Below are 22,620 nucleotides of genomic sequence, written 5' to 3' on the forward strand. Positions count from 1 at the left end.
AAGGAGTTTAATTTAGCACATAAAATGCTTCTAAATAGGGATTTGGGGGCACGAAGGAAATCAGGAAAAAGTCTGTTCCATGATAATAATTTAAAAGACTACTTGACTACTATTTTAATACCAAATAAATCTGTTATAGATTTCACAACTGTCATCCTTTCTTGAGACATTTATGCTAGTTTAATAAATTTTGGAAGGAAATCTACCTCAGAATTTTAGAGGCAGTTGCTTGTTTTAGCCAGTTCTTCTCAAACTATTCCAAAAAACTGAAGGGAACAAACCATTACAATCTCATTCGGTGAAGCCAGAATTACTCTGATTCCAAAACTAGACAAGAATACAAACCTCCCCACCCCCCAAAAAGGAAACTATAGACCAATATATGATGAACACAGATGCAAAGATTCTCAATACAATACTAGCAAATCTAATCAAACAACACTTCCAAAAGATTGTTCACTACGACCAAGAGATATTTAACCTAGGGATACAGGGATGATTGGACATATAACATACAATAACATAATTTACGTCACATCAGAAAAAAGGATAGAAGTCTTTTATCATTTCAATAGATGCAGAAAAAGCATTTGGTAAAATTCAACATCTACTCATGATGAAAACCTTAAACCAGTTAGGTATAATAAGAATATACCTCAACATAATAAAGGCCATAAATGACAAACCCACAGCCAATATCGTACTGATTGGGGGAGAAGCTGAGAACATTTTCTTTAAGATCTGGAATCAGACAAGGATGTCTATTCTCACTGCTTTTATTCTACATAGTGCTGGGAAGTTTTAGCCAGAGAAATTAGCCAAGAGAAAGTTGGTTAAAATAATAACTCTAACTTAATAATTAAGTTTGTTTCATTTTCTTATGATTAAGATTTACTGCTATTTTTTAAATTTAATTCTATATTAAAAATCTATAACATATTTCTAAGGTTCTAAAACCAAAGTTATGGAGAGTAGCATTGTGGCATAATGGGTAAAGCTGCTGCCAGCAATGCTGGCATCTTATATGGGTACAGTTTCATGTCCTGGTTGCTCTACTTCTGATCCAGCTACCTGCTAACCAATGGCCTGGGAAAAGTGCTTGGGCCCCTGCTACCCACATGCGAGATCAATAAGCAGCTCCTGGTTCCTAGCTTTGGCTTGGCGCAGCCTTGGCCATTTTGACAACCTGGATAGTGAACCAGTAGATGGAAGATCTTTCTCTCTGTCTCCTTCTCTCTAATCCTGACTTTCAAATAAACAAATAAATCTTTAAAAACAAATTTAAAACAAAAAACCCCAAAGTTGTGAACAAGATATATTTCATGAAGTCTAGTTTCCATCTCAATATTACCCCAAAATCTCCCTCTTCTGTGTAGACAATCATTTCCATTAGTTTTTGGGTCATGCTTCCAATTAAAAACAACAACCATTCCATCTCCTCTCTTCTAAAGGAAGTATACAATAGGCTGCAATCTGCTCCTTGTGTCTTGTACTTCACACATCCTAGAGATCTGTCCACAGCATTATACAGAACTTCATTCCTCAATACAGCTGCCCAGTACTCCCATATGTGTACATATTGCGGAATATTCCATTGGTCTCCTATTGAATTGCTGGCAGTATTTTACTATCAAATACTACAAAATGCTACAAAAAATAACTTTGTACATACACTCATTTATATATTTGTTAGTGTACTTTAGAGATGGTGTTCTAGAAGTAGCACCAGCAGATTGGTAAGTTAATGTGCATGCAGTCTTTCGTATCATTTGCTTTAATAACAACTTTAAAATCAGGTTTCAGTTTGTTCTAAGACTTGTGGTTTAATAATAAAACGTATTTAATTATAAGTGAGACCTTATGATGATATAAGATAGAGAAGTGTTGGGAAGAAAAAGAAAGGTATGGAATTAGGAAAAGTTTTTGAGGAAAATTTCCAGAGGTGAAAACGCAAGGTGCTATGTTTAAGGAATAGTAAATATGCTAGGCAAACAGATATGTCTCAAGCTTTGAAACAAAAAGTCAAGTGGGGACAGGCATTTGGCATGGCAGTTAAGATAGTGCTTGTAACACCTACAACCCACATTGAAGTGCCTTGATTCAAGTTCTAGCCTCAGTCTTGTGTATAGCTTCCTATTAATGCACACCCTAGGAGGCAGCAGGTGATGGCTCAAGTAGTTGGGTCTTTGCCAATCCCATGTGACACCCAGATTGAGTTTCCCAACTCCTGGCTTCAGTATGGCCCAGCCCCAGCTCTTGTGGGCATTTGGGGAGTGAACCAACAAATGTGAGACTGCTCTTTCTCTGTCTTCCAAATAAATAAAATCCAGTAAAACTTTTTTAAAAAGTCAAGTCATTGGGCAGGGTGGTGTGGTGCCATAGTGTAGTAGGTTAAGTCTCCACCTGGGGAGACAGCATCCCATATGGGTGCTAGTTTGAGTCCTGCTGCTCCACTTCTGATCCAGCTCCCTAATAATGGCCTGGGAAAGCTGTAGAAGATGGTCCAAGTGTTTGCACCCCTGCACCCACAACGGAGACCAAGAAGAAGCTCCTGGCTTTGGATCAGCACAGCTTTGGCCATGGTAGCCATTTGGGGAGTGAACCAGCGGATGGAAGACCTCCCTCTCTGTCTCTCCTCTTTCTCTGTAACTCTGCCTCTCAAATAAATACATAAATCTTAAAAAAAAGTTATTTTTACTTTAATTTGTATTTAAACAAATACTACTTGTTTTTGATCCTTTAAAGGATAAAACCTGAAGAATGCTAAAAGTAACTATATTTAATATCAAAGCATACTCCAAGTTATAGTCTATAATTGTTAAGTAACCTCCCTAAAGGAAATTATTAGTGAATATATTTTTGCTGGAACAAATTCCATCTTAGTTAATTCCCAGTTGGAATTTTAAATAAACAATAAGCTTCCTTATACACTTTTGTATATAGCTTTCCAAAGGTAAGATCAGAGACACAGAACACACGTTTATAGTGGTAAGCAGTAGTTATGAAAATTCAGAGAGGGGGCCAGTGCTGTGGCATAGCAGGTAAAACTGCCACCTGCAGTGCCAACATCCCATATGGGTGCTGGTTGGAGTCCTGGCTATTCCATTTCTGTTCCAGCTCTCTGCTATGGCCTGAGAAAGCAGCAGAGGATGGTCCAAGTCCTTGGGCCCCTACACCCTCATGGGAGACCAGGAAGAAGTTCCTGTTTCCTGATCAGCACAGCTCTGGCAGTTGCAGCCATTTGAAGAGGGAACTAGCGGATGGAAGATCTTTCTCTCTGTCTCTGCCTCTCTGTAACTCTGCCTTTCAAATAAACAAATCTTTATATATAAACATATATATATACACATACACATATATAATAAAGAAAATAGAGAAACCAGACTCGCTTCTAGTTCAAACTGTAGTAATCATTTTGAAAGTGCTGATTTTGTATCTCTTATACTCTATGATCATTATTTGATGACACCATAACCCAAATAACAGAGCAGAATCTGCTGCAAAACTACAAGAGGAAAGTAAGAAAACAATGATGGGATGGCTCACAGTTCTATCTGGCTGATTAAAACACTCACAGCCCTAATGGAATTAGAGAACACACTTTTTAGCTTTGAAAAACATTTGTTGTTCTGACACCAATTGGTAAATCCTCTCTTCTCATCACTTTTCCTAGTAAGAAAGAAGGGGGAAATTCCTACACGATCATACATCTGATTTTTTAAATCCCATACATCAGAAACATTTGTTAGTCCACAGACAGCCCAGAGTTTTCTTACCTTTCATCATGACTGCCCTTGTACTGAATATGACTAGCTGTGTGCTGTTCAAAGTAGTACTCCTCCAAGTTCAGCAGCAGCAAGGAAAACCTAAATTTCAGGGGAGAAAACAACTTTCATTCACACTCATCTTTTATCAAGTGCATGAAAGCAGTGCATTGAACATGGTTGGTCCCCAAATGCGTTTCCATCCATTAATCTGACACTCACTTAGGAAGCCTGTATCACATGCCAGGCTCTTCTCTCTATTCAGTGGGAAAGGAAGCACTCAAACAGGCCTGCCTTGTGGGTCAAGTAAGTGTCATGCCAAAAATGAAGTCATGTATCCGGTAGATGTACTTAGTTTTTACAGAAACCCCACACTTCATGAAATCCAAATTGTTCTTGCTTGTACAAACCTTGGAGTTTTTGCTCGTGCTAGGCTTCCCCACCTCTTCCCTGCCCTACACACCCCACCCAGTGCCATGCCTCAGGGTTATTTGAGTTTACCTTGCTGCTCCCACAAGACCACAGATCTTGAGTTATTCCTCCCATAAAAACCAACTAATCCTCTCCACACAATGGATGTTTTATAAGTAAAATAAGAAAAACTATAGCTCTTTTTAAGTTCTAAGTGCTTTAAAAAAAATTTTTTTTTTTGACAGGCAGAGTGGACAGTCAGAGAGAAAGGTCTTCCTTTTGCCGTTGGTTCACCTTCCAATGGCCACCGCGGCCGGCGCACCGCGCTGATCCGATGGCAGGAACCAGGTACTTCTCCTGGTCTCCCATGGGGTGCAGGGCCCAAGGACTTGGGCCATCCTCCACTGCACTCCCTGGCCACAGCAGAGGGCTGGCCTGGAAGAGGGGCAACCGGGACAGAATCCGGCGCCCTGACCGGGACTAGAACCCGGTGTGCCGGCGCCGCAAGGCGGAGGATTAGCCCAGTGAGCTGCGGCGCCGGCCTGCTTTAAACTTTTAAAAACAAAGTAAGAAACATATTTAGTTGTATGTTCTGCAGAAACAAATACATGGCAAAGAGGTGAAAGCATGTTGTTTTGTCTGTTTCATGGTAAAGATCAGGAAACCACAACACCATGTAGAGTTAAAGAGAAATGCTTTCATGAAAAGTGAAGGACTTGCAATGCGTCCCTGCTGTTCCAAGTGTGAGACGATTAAATGTGGTAGGTAACACACACATGCTTATTTCATTTAATCTTTTTATTTTTATATATTTATTTATTTATTTGAAAGGCAGAGACAGAGAGGTCTTCCATCCGTTGGTTCACTTTCCAAATGGCCACAATACCCAAAGCTGGCTGATCTGAAGCCAGGAGCCAGGATCCTCCTCCGGGTTTCCCACATGGGTGCAGGGGCCCAAGCACTTGGACCATCTTCTGCTTTCCCAGGCCACTGCAGAGAGGTGGATCAGAAGTGGAGCAGCCGGGACTTGAACCGGCACCCATATGGGATGCTGACACTGCAGGCGGTGGCTCTACCTACTATGCCACAATGCTGGCCCCTCACTTACTCTTGAAACGCCACCAAAGGTGAATAAACCCATTTATTAAATGGTAAAACCCACAGATGGATGAAATCACATTGGAGAGACATCAGAGAGGAGGTATGTGCAAATCTGTGACATGAAAGCACACAAGAGGAACTATCAGTGCTCGCAGAGAAGGGGCCATGCAAGAGAAAACAAACTCTCTGCACAGGACTTCCAGAATTCAGAAACTGCAGATCAGATATCAAGAGGGCAGGGAGGAAGCAGTGGGGGATGGTTTCAAAATGTGACTGGGGTGCTGGCCCCAGTTTTTTTCCCTAATAGATTATCCCTACCTCACACCAGCACATGGTTTTTCTATATTAAAAACTGAACAAGCAGCTCCAAACTAGAAATCCGGCAAGGTGGAGAGTATGGGGAGTGGTATGAAACAGGAGTGACTAAGCAAAAAAGCTGAATACATGAACACCAGCAGGAAGACAGGATACCATTCCACATAGGAGTCTGGTAAACTAGTTGTGGGAAGCAACCTCAACAGTCCCAGAGAAAAGATCTGCAGAAAGAGGCACTTCTAAGAGCCAGTCTCTACACTGTCATCCCAACAATGAAGCCCAACAGGAAAAGCTTACTCCCAGCAACACAGATTTTTATGTCTCACGGTTCACTATGACTGGGCAGCCCAAGAGCATCAGCTTCTGATGCTAAAGAACTACAGCAAGAAGAGCAGGAAGAATGCAACTTGAAGGCCTAGAGCTGACGCAGACAACAGAAGGTCGAAAGGCCATAATTAATATCCTTACCAAGAAGAAATTACACCTATGACACAAGATGAGATTCCTCATTTTAAAAAATGTGAACAGAAAGAACACTCATAAAATTTAAGATAATGACAGCAAGGAACCAGTTCTACCATGCTAATAGGTAACTTCTATTGACTTGCCCTCTATTTTTAAATCCATGAACAAGAATTAGTCATGAGCTAATAATAAGCCCAGAGTATAACAGCAAATGCTATCATTACTTAATACAAATGTCAATAAAATCAAGGTTGAGGATTGTTAGGAAGACTCTTCATGCATCAGATAATTTCCAGGAAGGCAGAGATCAGGAAGATACTTGCTAATCATATTGAGCCTTATTTTAGCTTATTTAGCTTATTTTGAATATATTGAGGACTGGAAACACTTTGCTTGGGCTGGAGTTATACAACTCTCCCTTTTGTCTCCCAATCTTCCCTCTCCTCCCTCTTGGAGAAAGGGAAAAACAGAGCAAATATGCTTTTAAAACACCATTGCATAATTTTATTACTATGAAGTAGTGTTCAGAGACAACTAGCTCTTCCATATAATTATTAGAATATAATCATATATTCTAACTCGTTCCTTGCTGTCAACTATTTTAGAACTAAAATCATTTTGGTAAATGGAATAATTATAGTCTCAATTTGTCAATATGCATATTTTGCAAAAAATGTAAAATATATAGTGAAGGGCTACAACCCAATTTTATCATGTAAAGTTAAAAGATTAAGGAATTTTTCTGAAATTTTTTTCATTTTACTGAAGTTATACCAGCTTTACAATTCTTCTATGTAAAAATTGTAATTAAGTTTCATGGTATTTTGAACAATACTTTTCAAATTACACTCTATGGAATAATCTCATACTTAAAAATTAAATCACTGTTTTTGAAATTTTTGGTCTAATCCATTAGCATTCTATACAACTATAAATTGTTTCTTTAGGAGACTATTGGCCTGGGTCTTGTGTTTGCCTAGTTTAATCAGTGTTTAAAGAAGTATGGTATAATTCTCTATAGACAAATTTCTTCCTTGAGCAATTCAATTTTTGTCCTAAAAATATTGTCCTACCCTCATGTCAGTGAATTTTAAAGTATATGTATAAAACCCAATGAACAACATAAAATAGCTCTACTCAGACAGCCCTTATGGAGTAACGCTCATTCAAAATCATTCAACATCTTGTTGATTAGTATTGACAGTGGATTAAGGTTCTGCTACTCGATCCTCTCTATGGATTGGAGATATAAAACAGGCTTCACTGTGTTGAGTATGACACCACCTCAATGGGAGAAAGCACATGATACTCAGGGGACACATGTGGTGCCCAGGAACATCCTCGAGTGTTATGTACTTGCCACTTCTGTTCTCAATACCCCAACACCATCCTTAGATCAACCTGCACTATATGTCCCCAAGAGAGGGCTGGTTTAATCAAACTGGACATTTTTCTAAGCTTCTGAAAATTATTTCTGATATGAGGAATAAAATAAGAACACTGTTGGACAGACCAGGGTAAGATCACAGTACTATGACCACCATCCTGCTCCCCCCAACCATTGGAAGCATCTCCCCAGTAATATACTGGACAGCAATTTTTTAAGAGTTGAAGAGTCAAAGGGATGGAGGGTATGATACTTTTCCTTACCCATCCTATAATAAAAGACAGTTAACAAGAAAAAAGCATAACAAATTTACTCGACATGAGAGACCTAAGCAATGAAAACCCAGGGAAAACCCTCCATTTTTATGTTTAGGTTCTGTGCCGAAATCTGGACAAAAAGGTACTATGTCATGGCAACAGAATGAGGGAGGAAGCCCAGCAAGGTCTGTCAGTCCAGATTTTTCTGGCTTTTCTGTGCAGATTTTCTTCTTCCTGGGTATGCAGCAGGACCTCTCTGGAATGAGGGTCTTCAAGATCTGGCTGTGGGGAAAAGACGTTTTAGTTTCTATGACTCTCTTCAAGGGACAAAGAAGTAGGAGTCCGGAGGGCAGAAGATCAGAGAGAAATTTTGCTTCTGGGGCCTTCCAACTTTCAACAGTTCAAAGCACTCAGCATGCCAAAGTGCTTTACTTCAGGGTATCATTTTCTGAGGTCCCAACATTCAAGCAATATTACTTCAACTAACTTGTACTAACATTAATTTTTCCTCTCTTAATCCTGCTACTAAGCCATCTCAAAACCTTCTCTGCCAAAGTTCAGATTAACTAAATCTACTGCATTTTCCTGATCCACAGGTCAGAACTTCATCAACAGATTACAAGATCTGCCTCCGTAGTGACTTCATGCTGGAGACTGGTGACTACTTCCTCTTTTGGTGGTTTATAAATTATCTGCCTCTTCCAGAATTAGCACTACATACATCTGTCCTTTCAGCACCTCAAAAGACTTTCAAAAAGTCCCTGGATCACTGAAACAATTCTAAACGGAAAAACTGCTCAACTCAAACTCTCCCAGGAGTTTATGCCGGGAGACATAAGCACACACACACCCTTTCACCTCACCCGTCTTGTGAAAGCTCATCCTGTCTCTTTCAGTCTGATGCTATCAGGAACAGAGTGCAAAATAAGAACCATTTTTCTGTCCTAAATCCACCTTGCACTATTAGGCTAGCCCCAGGCAACAGCCTAATACTACCTCATTTCCAAAACAACTTTAGAAGATTACTTTTATGGCTTTTTAAAAATTCACAGTATTTTTTAAAACCTCCATTCATACAGGGACTTTAACCTTCTAAAAGCTAACTGTGTATAACTTCCTTGCTTTTCAGTTTGTAAATATTATAAGTTCAGAGGAACATTACCTGTACAACCACATCTCCCGATTATCTGCAACTCTTCTGGAAATACCATTTGGACTGAATATTGTGAATTCTATTTCTGACAGTTTGACAAACTTCCTTGGTCAATATGCTTTCCGCAAAGTCCAGTAATCTACATTTATCTTTTCCTCCTGTATAAACTTTCAATACTTGCATCCTTAGAAATATGATCTGCTCCCCATGTACATAATCTGATATGAACTCTCAGTCGAAGGCTTCTTTCATTGCATCTTGATCACTTTTCTTTAATGTTAAGAGTTAAGTTCTTGGTGACTGGTATTGTGGCACAGCAGGTTAAGCAGTTGCCTGTGACACCAGCATCCCATATGCGCTCTGATTGAGTCCCTGCTGCTCCACTTCTGATCCAGCTTCCTGCTAATGCACTTGGGAAGGCAGAAGATAGCCCTAGTGCTTCGACCCCTGCCACCCCCGTGGGAGACCTGGATGAATCTCTGGGCTCCTGGCTTCAGCCTGGCCTGTCCACAGCTCTTTCAACAGTTTGGGGAGTGAACCCAAAAAAAAGATCTTATGTCCATACTGAACGTATGGACCATGGGCCTGTTGTGGGAGAAGTGGGGGTTTACATTCCTGTTCCAGGAATTCCAAGTGCAGGCACAAATATGGTGCACAAAGTGATAATGTTTATGTAGGAGATCTTTTTTATTTAAGATTTTTTTAAAAATTTATTTGAGAGGTAGAGCTACAGAGAGGGAGAGATAGAAAGGCCTTCCATCCACTGGTTCACTCCCAAAATGGCCGCAATGGCCAAAGCTGAACCTATCCGAAGCCAGGAGCTGCTTCTAAGTATCTCATGCAGGTGCAGGGCCCAAGCACTGAGACCATCTTCCACTGCTTTCGCGCACCATTAGTAGGTGGCTGGATCGGAAGTTGAGCAGCTTGCACATGAACTAGCGCTCATGTGGAATGCTGGTGCTGCAGGCGGAAGCTTAGCCTACTATACCACAGCGTTGGCCCCTCGATTTCTTTTTTAATCAAGGATCATAGTAGATTGTTTCCATGAAACTTTTCCATAATATATTATCAAGAACATAAAGATGAAAGAATAGTTTGAAGGGACAACAACAACAAAAAAGATGAATACTTACTTACTATTATTTAGAGCGGTGCTTCTCAAACCTTTATGTGCATCTGGGGCTCTTGTTAAAATGCAGATTCTAATACACATCTCGGGGCAGGGTAGAGGATGAGGATGGGGGCCTGGATTCTAACAAGTTCCAGGCAAGCTCACACTGTAGGCTTAAAGGGATAAAGTAGCTTAGCTGAGCTGGCAGCCACAACCAGAAAGAAGGCCCTGCCCCACGTAATTCTACTCTGTCAGAACACTCCCTTTCCCAGGATGTTCATCCAGGACCTGGGGAAGGGTCGCCATGTAAATATGTACATTAATTTCTACCTGGAATTTTATGGAGGAGTCAAACTTCCCACATATCCACACCACCTCATACAAGGAGATACTGGGAGGTGATTGCTCTCTTCCATTGGAGACAAGGACGAGAGAAGGCGCTGAGGGTGTCCCCCCTCTCTCCTTCCCTTCCCTGACCTGCTTCTCTATCCAGCCTACTCTAACTATGCCCACGTGTATATGTGCTTGCTTTCTTACCTCCTACATAAACATTATCACTTTGTGCACCATATTTGTGCCTGCACTTGGAATTCCCGGAACAGGAATGTAAACCCCCACTTCTCCCACAACAGGCCCATGGTCCATACATTCAGTACCAGGGTTCTAGTTTCAACATAACCCAGGCTTCAGTCATTCCTGAATCACTCGAAATTTCAGAGATCCCACATAAAAATGAGTAGTACTCAGCAGGTCACATGCCTAATATTTAAAACAGAAGCAGTATGTTACAGTAGAAAGGGACTGGACTTGGACCAGAGAACATTTGTTCTAGTCTTAGCCCATGACATTACTGCTTGACCTTAATTCAATCACCTTATGCCTCATGTTCAAATATAAAACTGGGAAGAGATAAAGATTAAATTACCTCAAAAGTTTTTTTTGAACCAATAAGTCTATAGATTCATTAATAAAACTAGGCTTAAAGAGATCATCAGGAACTTCATTTATACCACTATAACAGTTTAAATGTCCAAAAAACAATCTCACTATAGATCTACTAAAATTGCTCAATAAATTACTTAAAAATCTTTTAATGTTTGGCTGAGGTAAAGGAAAACAAACATACAGCATAAATCCAGAGATGTTAGCAGGCATTAGAGCAGCCTTTTGTCCTGAGGTCTCTGCCTAACCCTTCAAGTAACAGAGACCTTCAATTTATTATGAGAAATTCAGAGGGGATGGCACAATAAAATCCAAGAAAAATAAATGCGGTCCTTTCCCTGTCCCAGGCAGAAACAAATACAAACTTTTCAGAAAAATACCCTTTAAATCCGTGTCTGTTAGAATTTCCAACAAAAAACTTCTAAGGAAAAGAAATCACAATTGAAAATCACATGAGGAAGTAAAATTACTGCTAAGTCAGAGAAGGAATAAATAATCTAACTTGTAAAGACTATAAATATTTTGTATTATACATCAAATAATTCCTTAAGTTTAAAGAACAAAATGAATTGTTATAAAAATTAACCAAGTAGAATAATAAATTTAAAAATATTTGAAATTTAAGGACCAGTGCTGTGGCATAGAGGGTTAATAAGCCTCCACCTACTGTGCTGGCATCCCATATGGGTGTCAGTTCAAGTCCTGGCTGCTCCACTTCTGATCCAGCTCTCTACTAATGCACCTGTGAAAGCAGCAGAAGATGGCCCAAATGCTTGGGCTCCTGCACCCATGTAGGAGACCCAGAGGAAACTCCTGGCTTCAGCCTGGCCCAGTCCAGGCCCTTGTGGCCATATGGGGAACGAACCAGCAGATGGAAGATTTTGCATGTTCTCTCTCCTCCCTGCTCTTCCCTCTCTAAATCTCTGCCTTTCAAATAAATAAATGTATTAAAATAAAATTAAAAATTTAAATAGATTAAACAGCAAATTAAGCAATGGGAGAGAAAATTGGTAAATTGTAAAATGGGTTTAAATAACTCTAAATGTATGGAAAAGACAAATATACAGAATCATTGAGACATCAAAGAACAGGGGAAAGGTAATATTCCAAGAGCTAAAGGATTAGCTCCAAATTTTCCACAACTATTTCAGTTTAGGAACCCAAGAAGGAGGAACAAAGAAAAAGCAATCCATATCTATACAAACAGCAAACGCTGTAAAGAGAAGATTAAAGAAAAAATTAGGTGCAAGCATAGCAGGTTAAGCCTGCATCCCATATTGGAGTGCCTGGTTCCTGTCCTAGCTACTCTGCTACTGACCAAGCTTCTAGCTAATGCATCCTGGAAGGCAGCAAGAGATGGCTCACTCAGGCCCCTGCCACTCACAAGGCAGGTCCGGATGGCCTGGCCCGCCCAACTACTCTGGACATTTGGGGAGTAAACCAATAGATGAAAGATATATGTCTCTTTTGCACACTCGCTTGCTCTTGCTCGCTCTCCCTTGCATACATATGCACTCTCTGTCATTACTCTGCCTTTCAAATAGATGAAAATAAACACTGTTGAAAAATAAAAATTCATTAATTTATTTAAGAGGTAGAAAGAAATGATGTGTTAGGTACTCCAAGTTTCTGTTAGAAGGGCAAAGAGAACGATTAGCTTCAGACCTTAAATATGTTAAAATTTCAAAAGCAAGCACTAGAAAAGCAAAAAATAAAATATATATTTTCCATACTCCTCAGGGCAAAGTGACAGGGAGCAAGGGGCCTTATTAAACCCAAAGGAGGGAACAGGCTGGGGGTAGGGGAGATATAAAATAAAAAATAAAAAAGCAACCATGTATCAAACTTACATGTAATAAAAAATGTAAATAGAATGAACTAATTTGTTAACACAAAAATTATCAGGATAATTTATTTAAAAAGTCCAATTACTTACAAGAAATAAGCCTAAAACCTAATGAGATATAAAAGTTAAAAAGAGAACAATGAAGAATTCTATACAATGAAAATAGCCAACAGAAAAGGAGGGAGAGGGGGTAGAGAAGGAGGAAAAAACTATTATATTCTTAGAACTATATCTATGAACTATATTGAATCTGTTAAAAAACTTTAAAAATAAAAAACTTAATAGCCAAAAGAAAACTGACATAGCTATGTTAATATCAGATAAAATAGATAAAATCATTACTAGAAGAGGTCACTACATATTCATAAATGATTCTATGTACCAAGAGGATAATTCTAAACTATTCACTGAATATTTCAAAATTAATGAAAATATGATTTTCAAAAATCTGGAAGCTGGGGCTGGCACTGTGGCGGGTAAAGCCGCCACCTGTAGTGCTAGCATCCCATATAGGCACCAGTTCGAGTCCTGGCTGCTCCAGTTCCAATCCAGCTCTCTGCTATGGCCTGGGAAAGCAGTAGAAGATGGCCCAAGTGCTTGGGCCCCTGCACCTGTGTTGGAGACTGGAAGAAGTTCCTGGCTCCTGGCTTCAGATCAGTGCAGCCCGGGGCCATTGCTGCCAATTGTGGAGTGAACCAACAGATGGAAGATCTCTCTCTCTCTGTTTCTCCTCTCTGTAATTGACTTTCAAATAAATAAATATTAAAAAAACTTAGGCCGATGCTGTAACATAGCAGATAAAGCTGCTGCCTGCAGTGCTGGCATCCCATATGGGCATTGGGTCAAGTCCCAGTTGCTCCACTTCCAATCCACTCTATGCTGTGGCCTAGGAAAGCAGTAGAAGATGGCCCAAGTCCTTGGGCCCCTGCACCTGCCTGGGAGACCTGGAAGAAGCTCTTGGCTTTGGATCAGCGCAGCTCCAGCCATTGCGGCCATCTGGGCAGTGAAGTAGCAGATGGACTCTCTCTCTCTCTCTCTCTCTGCCTCTCCCCCTCTAACTTTGCCTTTCAAATAAATAAATAAATCTTTAAAAAAATTTATGAGTTGGAAATTTTAAGTCACAATTCTAAATATCAAGTGTGTGAACGATGAAATCACAATGTAATTTAGAAGACATTGAGCACTGAATCTCTTAAATGGCCATTCATATGTATTTTATAAAGCCATTTAAAATATTTCTTAATCAAAATTACACAGCAAACTCAAAATCCATTTATGCATAGATTCCTGTGCCTTCTGAATAGTAGGCATTCTGGAAGAGTTTGAAATAGCAAAGAAGGTAATAAGGAGATACACACTAGTAATGCTTTCTGGATAAGGCCAATGAAATTGTCTAAATCAGATTATTTGCGACGTTATTTTTCTCTTCTAAGACAGTGGGAAAGAAAATAAACTATTTCTTCAAGTTATTAAGTAGATTTAAACATTCCTGACTAATTGAGTGCTGATTCTGCACTTTATCTGTATTTTCAACACATGGCATCTCCTGCAAAGATGAAGTCTGGATAATCAGTCTCAGAAATGAAAGACTTAAAGTATAACAAATCACTTCACCCTCTCAACAAGTTTTTAATATAAAAAATGACTACAAATTCAACTGATGAAAAAACATGTTGAGTAAAAGAAATTAATAACAGTATAACCAAGGGAAGCAAAGTTGAAATCTCATAGTGCCTGTAAGACTATGAATGTAGGATTTTAAGAGAGAATTCCAGATCACTATTGTTTTAGCTTGGCACAGTAGCTTACAACTACAACTAAGTGATTTATTCTACGGCACTGTAAAGACAAGAAGAGTACAGCTCTTGCTCAGAAGGAACTTACCATCTAAGTTTCTATGGAACCCAAAAGAGAAACAACTGTATTATCACCAGCACAAGATATGAAGACCAAAAATATGTAACAATTAGTCTACTCCTAACTCTGAAAAGAGGAATATCTTAAACAGCAGTAGTTTGTAGAATATTCTCACCTGCTAACCTGCACACATCCACCATTCCCCCACAACACCACAGAATGCAGACTTATCTGTGGCACCATCTATGCCTCCCAGGCCACCTTAGGCCCAGCCAGTCCCCACATTGCACAGAAGGCTTTGGTCTTAAACCCCAACACAGGTGCCAGCCCCACCCCCTACCCTAATGAGATTCGCTACTCCTACTTCCCTGCCCTCCCCCCAGCAAAAGTTTAACAGGACCTGTTCCTGTTAAACATGCTCTCTTGATTTCTCTCCTATGTTCTCCTCCTCTCTCTTACTCTCTCGCCCTCTCCCCCAAGTTGGGCTTACCCCACCCGACAATAAACCTTGCCTCTAACTCCAGTGTTTGCTGTGTTTTGTGGCGGTCTTACATGGAAGATGGGTGAACTGTCTTTTAAATCTTTTTACATTTACTTTTATCCACACCTGCACAGGACTTTTTAAATCCATATGGTTCCTGTCTTCTAAATCTTAACCAGGATACTCTTGATATTTAATGTGAACGGCCAAGTGTCTAGCTTTCTAATCTAAAAATTACCAGAGCATTTCTTCATAAACATCGCAAATAAACAACAGCACTATAAGGTCATTCACATGCGAGCAGAATTACCATGTTTACACTTGATCTTAACCAAAAGGCTGAAAAGCAACAGAATGACAAGACAGTTGAATTTGAATTTCAAATAAACAGACAACATTCCTTTACTAAAATACCTATACATCGCACCTATACTAAATGTTACTGCTTATCTGCAATTTGCATTTAACTGTGTCCTGTATTTTATCCTACAATACAAACTGGGATTCTTCATCACCTGTGTGCATGCAATCCACCACACCAAGAGCTATCAATTCTACCTCCAGAAAATATCTACAATCCACTTTTCTCCATTTCTTCTGCCAGCACCTCGGCATGAGCCATCAGTACAACAATCTCTCAGTCTGTTTTTACTCCAGGAGAAATATCACTTACTCTAAATGCAACAGCATCAAGTTACCAATAAGAAAAATGAAAGCTAACTTCCAGTCTGTCTATGCTGGGGGCCATTATTTGGAAGCTGCAGAAATCTGAAATCCCAAAGTCAGCAACCAGAGAATCCAAAGAACTCACAATGAGAGGGGGCCTCTCCTGGGTAACCTCTGAAACCAGGAAAGGAATATTTCTCTGGGTTGAGAGTCATCACCTGTATCAGTCATTTTCCCTAATTTGTCTGTTGTTTCCAAGGCATAAGCCAGAAAAAAAAAATCTTTGCAGAATTGGTCACTCTGAGGCCGGATAAAGTCATGTCTTTCTGGACAAATTTTAAGACTTATAAAGAGCCTGCTGAGCCCACACCTGCCTGTGTGACAGATGCCTGAGCTTTGGAGCCATAGTCTATGGGCACCATCCTAGTTCCAGCCTGAGCATCAGCCCAAGGCTGCAAAATCATGGGGCAGAGCGTTAAGAACTTGAGCAGTCAGCAAGTAGAACTGAAAGAAATATAAAACACGTGGAGCCAGCCAGCCTTTTCGGATGACTGAAGCTCAGAAACAGCTGATGCCTCCTGAGGATCAACGTCTTGGTTGTTAAGCGTTGCTTGCTGGCCAGGTGCGACCAATGGACGCTAACAACACAGCTTCCAAGTGGAAAGACAAGTGCAGACTTGGTCTGCGGTGACACTGCACTGCTACCTACGCTAACCCAATCAAACACAAATGCCCTCCACCGAAATAACAAGCAGCTCTAAAGACGGGTTTTCCTGTTTATCAAGGAGGCCAGAGCTCTGTTACAAGCCACACTTAGATCACAGAGCCTGGCGGCAACTCAAGCGTTTCCAAGTTCTTACAACTTAAACCTGAACGTCCATCTTCACACAGAATACCAACAAGCCTTCATGGTGTGGATACTGAACAAACTCCCGCAAGCTCTTTCCACAGGAAACGCACAACGTACATGCAGTCAGAAGAGCATCTGCGCAAGGGCGAGTTATGTCACTTACAGCCCAGCTATTATTTAACAAACAAGCCTTTCTGCGGCTGAATCGCAACCACATTACCGAAAACACGTTAGCAAAGCCGTATCCAAGATACCAGGGGTCTGCAAAGGGTTTATGAAACATACATATTATGAAAAAGCAATGCGTGGATTTCTTAACTGCCTTGCACCAAAATCATCTTTTGATTGTACTTTAACACAAAGTTTCTGAAGTAGCCGTCTGTTTTCTGCCTTAACTAGAGACAAATACGAATGTCTCTCTCTCTCTCTCTCTCTCTCTCTCTCTCTCTCACACACACACACACACACACACACACACACAAAGTCTGCACCTGTATCAGCAAGGAGCCCAGCAGCAGGGCAGAGGCGCAGCTCTCCCCACCCAAGCCGTATTTGTCCAGCGACTTTGCCCTCGATCCTTTTGCACCCCAGACCACACGCCCGAGGCTCAGCAAGGTGTTTGGGTCACAAATGGAGGAGACTTACGGCCAAGACGAGCTTTTCCGAGGACAGGCTCTGCCCCGGGACAGGACTGGCAAGTCAGAAGCGGCGCTGCCGTGGGCCCATTTTCACTTCCCCTAGCGGGACCCGAAGTCCTCGCCGGGGCGCCCGCGAGAACGCCTGTCCCGCGGCGCCGCGCCTTCGACCGCCCGGTCTTCACTCTCAGAGGCGCCCGGGGAGCGAGCGGTTACGGGGGAGGACCTGGGCCGTCCTCGGAAGAGGGCCTCTCTGGCGGCGTTCCTCCCAGCCCACTCCGGCGGCAGCGAGTTTGCCTTTGCTTTGCGGCCGAACAGCCGGCGGGAAAAGGGCGCCGTGGCTGTGAGGCAGCAACTTCCACCCCCCCGAGGCCTGCCCACGTCCAGCCCCGGTGGGACAAGCCCCGACGCCGGTTCAGGTCTGGGATTGTGGGGAGTCCAACGACGCACCCTCACTGGGAGCTCCCGGCTCCGCACTGCGGGGCTGCGGCCTGCCTGCCGGGTGAGCCGGGCCGCGCGCCGGACTTGCGCGGCGGGCCGGCTCCGCCTCGCTCTGCCCGGCTCCAACACCCGTGTCCGGCCCCCAGCGGTTTGACCGCGTCCCAGAGCTCTGCCCACTGCCCTTGGTCCCCGCACACGCTCCCAGCCCCCGCCGCTGAGCCTGGCCCCCAGGCGCCGGCTCCCGTCCCTCAGGGCTCCGGCCGGCGCCCCGGCCTCTGAGCCCAGCCCGGCACGGCGCGCACCTCTCCTTGGAGTAAAGCTGCAGCTGCTGCTCCTGCTGCTTCTTCCGGATAAACGCCATGGAGGGCAGGTGCGGGCGGGCGGGCGCGCGGCGCACGGGCAGGCCCCGCCGCCGCCCGCCAAGGAGGTCCCGAGCAGCCGCGGAGAAGGCGGACGCGGGCCTGGCTTTCCGTGCGGCGCCGCTGGGCGGCCGAGAGCCCGACGCTGCGCCCCAGGGCCCCGCGGCGTCCCGGCCGCGCTCACCGCAGCATCCTCGCGTGGGGACTCCGGCGGCGCCGTGACTCAGGCCCGGAGGAGGGGCGCGCGCGGTGACCCGAGGCGCCCCAAACGGGCCGCCCCAAGGGCTCTCCAAGGACCTGAGGCCAGACCCGGGATCCTTCTTCCGCACTCAGCCTTTGCCCACCGTTGCAGTTCCACATTTTAAATATTTTAGGCATGGAAACGGATGCTTGCCCATAAACTACCAATTTGTTGGCCACAGGGACATGAAATAACGTTATGAGTCCTCAGTCTCTTAGTTGTTGAAATAACTGGTTCTGTGACTTTTTCCTTGTTCTGGCAGCTTTACTCAGGTGTAACTCACACACTAAACAATTCATCCATTGATACGTTCAAATATAGCCACAGTTTTAGAATATTTTCATCACCTCATAAAGAAACGAATACCTTTTAGCTGGCACTCCTCTAGCTTCCCCTCCCCGAAGCCTCACTCCCAGCAGAGGCCAACTCTGTCAATGTGCACATTCGGGACATTTCCTGTACTTGAAGCCAGGCAATCTTGCATGTGATCTTTTGTGTCTGGCTTCTGTAATTTAGCACAATTTTTCAGTGTAATATCCTAGATCAGTACTTGACGCGGTTTTATTGCTGATGGATATACTTCATTGTGCTTATCTGTTCATCTGATGAACATTGCAGTTTCCACCTTTTGGCTATTACGAATAATGCCACTATAAGCTTCATGCACAAGTTTTTGTACGGGTACTCCTACTTTTTTTAAGATTTTATTTATTTGGCCGGCCCGGTGGCTCAATAGGTTAATCCTCCGCCTGCGGGCGCTGGATTCTGTCCCCGTTGCCCCTCTTCCAGGCCAGCTCTCTGCTGTGGCCAGGAAGTGCAGTGGAGGATGGCCCAAGTCCTTGGGCCCTGCACCCCATGGGAGACCAGGAGAAGCACCTGGCTCCTGCCTTCAGATCAGCGTGGTTCGCAGGCCGCTGCGGCGGCGGCCATTGGAGGGTAAACCAACAGCAAAGGAAGACCTTTCTCTCTCTCTCTCACTGTCCACTCTGCCTGTCAAAAAAAATTAATTGAAAAAAAGATTTTATTTATTTATTTGAGAGGTAGAGTTACAGTGAGAGGCAGAGGCAGAGAGAGAGGTCTTCCATCCACTGTTTCATTCCCCAAATGGCTGCAACAGCCAGAGTTGGGCCCACCGGAAGCCAGGAGCCTGGAGCTTCTTATGGGTCTCCTACATGGGTGCAGTGGCCCAAGGACTTGGACCACCTTCTGCTGCTTTCTCAGGCCATAGCAGAGAACTGGGTCAGAACAGCTGGTTCTTGAACCTGCTCTCACATGGGATGCTGGCACTGCAGGCAATGGCTTTACCTGCTACACCACAGCGCTATTTTATCCATGAACTTTTTTGGTTTTTAAAGATTTTATTTATTAGAGAGGTAGAGTTACAGATAGAAGGAGAGACAGAGGGAAAGGTCCTCTGCCCATTGGTTCACTCCCCAAATGGCCGCAACAGCCGGAGCTGCACCGATCCGAAGCCAGGAGCCAGGAGCTTCTTCCAGGTCTCCCATGCGGGTGCAGGGGCCCAAGGACTTGGGCCATCTTCTACTGCTTTTCCAGGCCATAGCAGAGAGCTGGATTGGAAGAGTAGCAGCCGGGACTAGAACCAGTGCCCGTATGGAATGCCAGCGCTGCAGGCAGAGGATTAATCTACTGAGCCACAGCGCCGGCCCCAGGATACTCCTACGTTTTAATTTCTGTTGAGTGGAATTGGAATCTAGGAGTGGAATTGCCAGTTCATATGGTAACTCCATGTCTAAATTAGAGAAACTTGCCACACTGTGGTCCAAAATGGCTTCCCCATTTAAGCTCCTATCAACAGGGTGGAAGGTTCCAGTGTCTCCACATCTCACCAACACCTGTTATTATCTTACTTTTAATTAGAGCTGTCATAGTGAGTATGAGTGGTAGTTCATCGTGGTTATGACTTCTTAATATGTTCTAAGAATGAGTCTGTTCACCTTTGAAGGATTCTTGAATAACAAGCTTCTAAATTGTGGGTATCCCAGAACATCATCTAATAATGTCTTGAGGTCCAGGTTCTGCGGGGTTAGATTTTTAAAAGCTTCAGTGGGCCTCTCAGCTCTCTAGAAAGTGGCATGAGGCTGAGGAGAGGTGGGGGAGATGAAGAATCAAATGTAGGCACGTTCTTTTAAAATACCTATTTATTTGAAAGGCAGAGTGACAGAGACAGAAAAAGTCGGAGGTCTTCCATTTGCTGGTTCACTCCCTTCAAATGTCCACAAAAGCCAGGGCTTGGCTAGGCTAAAGTCAGGAGCCAGGAACACCATCCAGGTCTCCCACATAGGTAGCAGAGATCCAAGTACTTGGGCCATCTTCTACCTTCACAGGTGCACTAGCAAGAAACTAGGTAGGAAGTGATGTAGCCAGGACTAGAACCAGCACTCTGATATGCAATACTGGCCTCACAAGCTGCAGGTGAACTTGCTGTGCCAGCGTGCCCACCCTTTGGTCTTTTTAATTTCATCCCCACCAGCACTAAACAAAATGCTGTGTGTAGGGTGGACACTGTTAAGAGTCTTTAGAATGAACATACCCTGTCACTTTGATTTAATCCCTTCCATGCGTCCAAGTGCTGTACAGAACCTATATCAGGTAAAAAGGTAATAGATGTTGGTTCGTTGTTCCTGTAAGAAACTGTGATCTTGTCAGGTAAGCAAGACATAAATACAAGAGCAGGAACGTGATGAAACAAGATGGTAAAATCTACCAAGAGGTAGCATATGCTCTCTCTGCCTCTGCCTCTGCCTCTCCCCTCTGTAACTCTGCCTTTCAAATAAACAAATAAATCTTTAAAAGAAAAGAAGAGGGGGAGGGCAGGCACTGTGACATAGCAGGTTAAGCTGCTGCCCGAGTCCTGGCTACTCCACTTATTATCTAGCTCCCTGATAATATGCCTGAGAAAGCAGCAGAGGGTGGTCCAAGTGCTTGGGGCCCTGCACCCATGTGGAAGACTGGGATGAGTCTCCTAGCTCCTGGCTTGGGCCTGGCTCAGTCCTGGCTGTTGCAGCCATTTAGGGAGTGAACCAATGGATGGAAGATTTCTCTCTCTGCCTCTCCCCTCGCTGTAACTCTGCTTTTCAAATAAATAAATAAATCTTAAAAAAAAAAAGAGGTGCCATATGTTATGTTTCACTATGAGAAACAATACAATAGATACCATGAGTTCAAGAGGAAATAAAGCTGGAATAAGGCAAAAACAACAGAATGACTTTTTCTTAAGTAAACATTAAAGGCTAATATGATCATGATAGGTTCTCCCTTTGAACACTGGCCAGATTCCTAGTTGAGTCCTCTTCTCAACTAGGACTCAACACTGACCTATAAATACCACAGACTCTCAACCCGGGTGATTTCCTCCACTCCCCCCGCCCCTCGTTAAAAACTGAAACACCAACACGTTTTTCTAACAGTTAAAGCTGACATGACTTTCATGGGGACCCTCATCCTGCTGAAAGTGCCTGCCAATGAGAATCCGAGCTGCCCGAATACTGTACCATTTGTTCCAGCCAACAGCCAACATAGACTGCTAACCCCCATTTCTTAGAACATTTACTAAAAAGGCCTTACAATTGTGAATCATTCCTTTGTCCTTTGGAGATGTGGGGGTGTCTCGTAGGGCTCCAAAGTTGCTTTCCCAAGAACCTGAAAGCCATTCCTTTGCAATGTAACGACAAAGAAGGATAAGGCCCCTGTCTCCCTGTCTCTGGGATGACATATGCCTAACTTTGACCATTTCCAGCTCACTCTAGCAGCTGACCCCATCACATTTACACTGAGCAATGCTTTTTCATTTTTTCACTTCCCTGCCTCTGCTGACCCACCAAGTGCCCCACTCCCTACTTCCTCATTGTCCCTGCAAAATATCTAGTCTTACCTTTTTGCACTGACCAAGGTTGATTTCAATTTATGCTGGGTCCTCTTCCCTATTGCCATGGTGAATTATTGATTAAAATCTGTCCTTAGCATTTTCCTGACTGGCCTTATCTGTGACAAGAAGAAACACATTCAAAAGGATTTTCTCGAACAATAACTCAGAAGAGAGATGCTTCTGTTATAATGGAGTTTGTGTCTGTGGAGAATCTAGAGAGAACTGAGACTGCTACTCCCTCTTGCCCTTACCAGATCATCCACCATTTTAGCATCTGCTCTTTTATGTTTTGTTTTCATTTCTGCTATTTACAGGTGTATTTGCCCCTATCAAAGGCCAACTTCTCCTTTCTTCCCAAGAATTCAGTCCCTGTAATTACCCTTTCCCTCTTTCTCTTGCTTTGTCTAATTCTCCCTCACTATTTATATATATATTATATATAAATTTATATA

General features: G+C 43.0%; 1 protein-coding gene across 5 annotated transcripts in view; it reads right to left on the reverse strand.

The window, feature by feature from the left end:
- The window catches only part of NSMAF (neutral sphingomyelinase activation associated factor), a 66,382-nt gene extending 48,111 nt beyond the window's left edge, over nucleotides 1-18,271 (reverse strand). For 2 of the 5 annotated variants that reach the window (XM_070075059.1, XM_051844491.2), the window contains exons 1-2: nucleotides 17,985-18,271; nucleotides 3,777-3,866 (exon numbers count right to left, since the gene is read on the reverse strand). In XM_070075059.1, coding sequence (XP_069931160.1) covers nucleotides 3,777-3,866; nucleotides 17,985-18,043 — 149 coding nt within the window. In that variant the 5' untranslated portion in view covers nucleotides 18,044-18,271. Of the gene's footprint in view, nucleotides 1-3,776; nucleotides 3,867-17,251; nucleotides 17,389-17,984 lie in introns of those variants that run through there. The other 3 variants (XM_070075060.1, XM_051844493.2, XM_008255557.4) reach the window with 2 other exon arrangements.
- Between the last annotated feature and the right edge of the window lie 4,349 nt (nucleotides 18,272-22,620).

The sequence above is a fragment of the Oryctolagus cuniculus genome, chromosome 6 (assembly GCF_964237555.1).
Source record: "Oryctolagus cuniculus chromosome 6, mOryCun1.1, whole genome shotgun sequence".
Classification (NCBI taxonomy): domain Eukaryota; kingdom Metazoa; phylum Chordata; class Mammalia; order Lagomorpha; family Leporidae; genus Oryctolagus; species Oryctolagus cuniculus.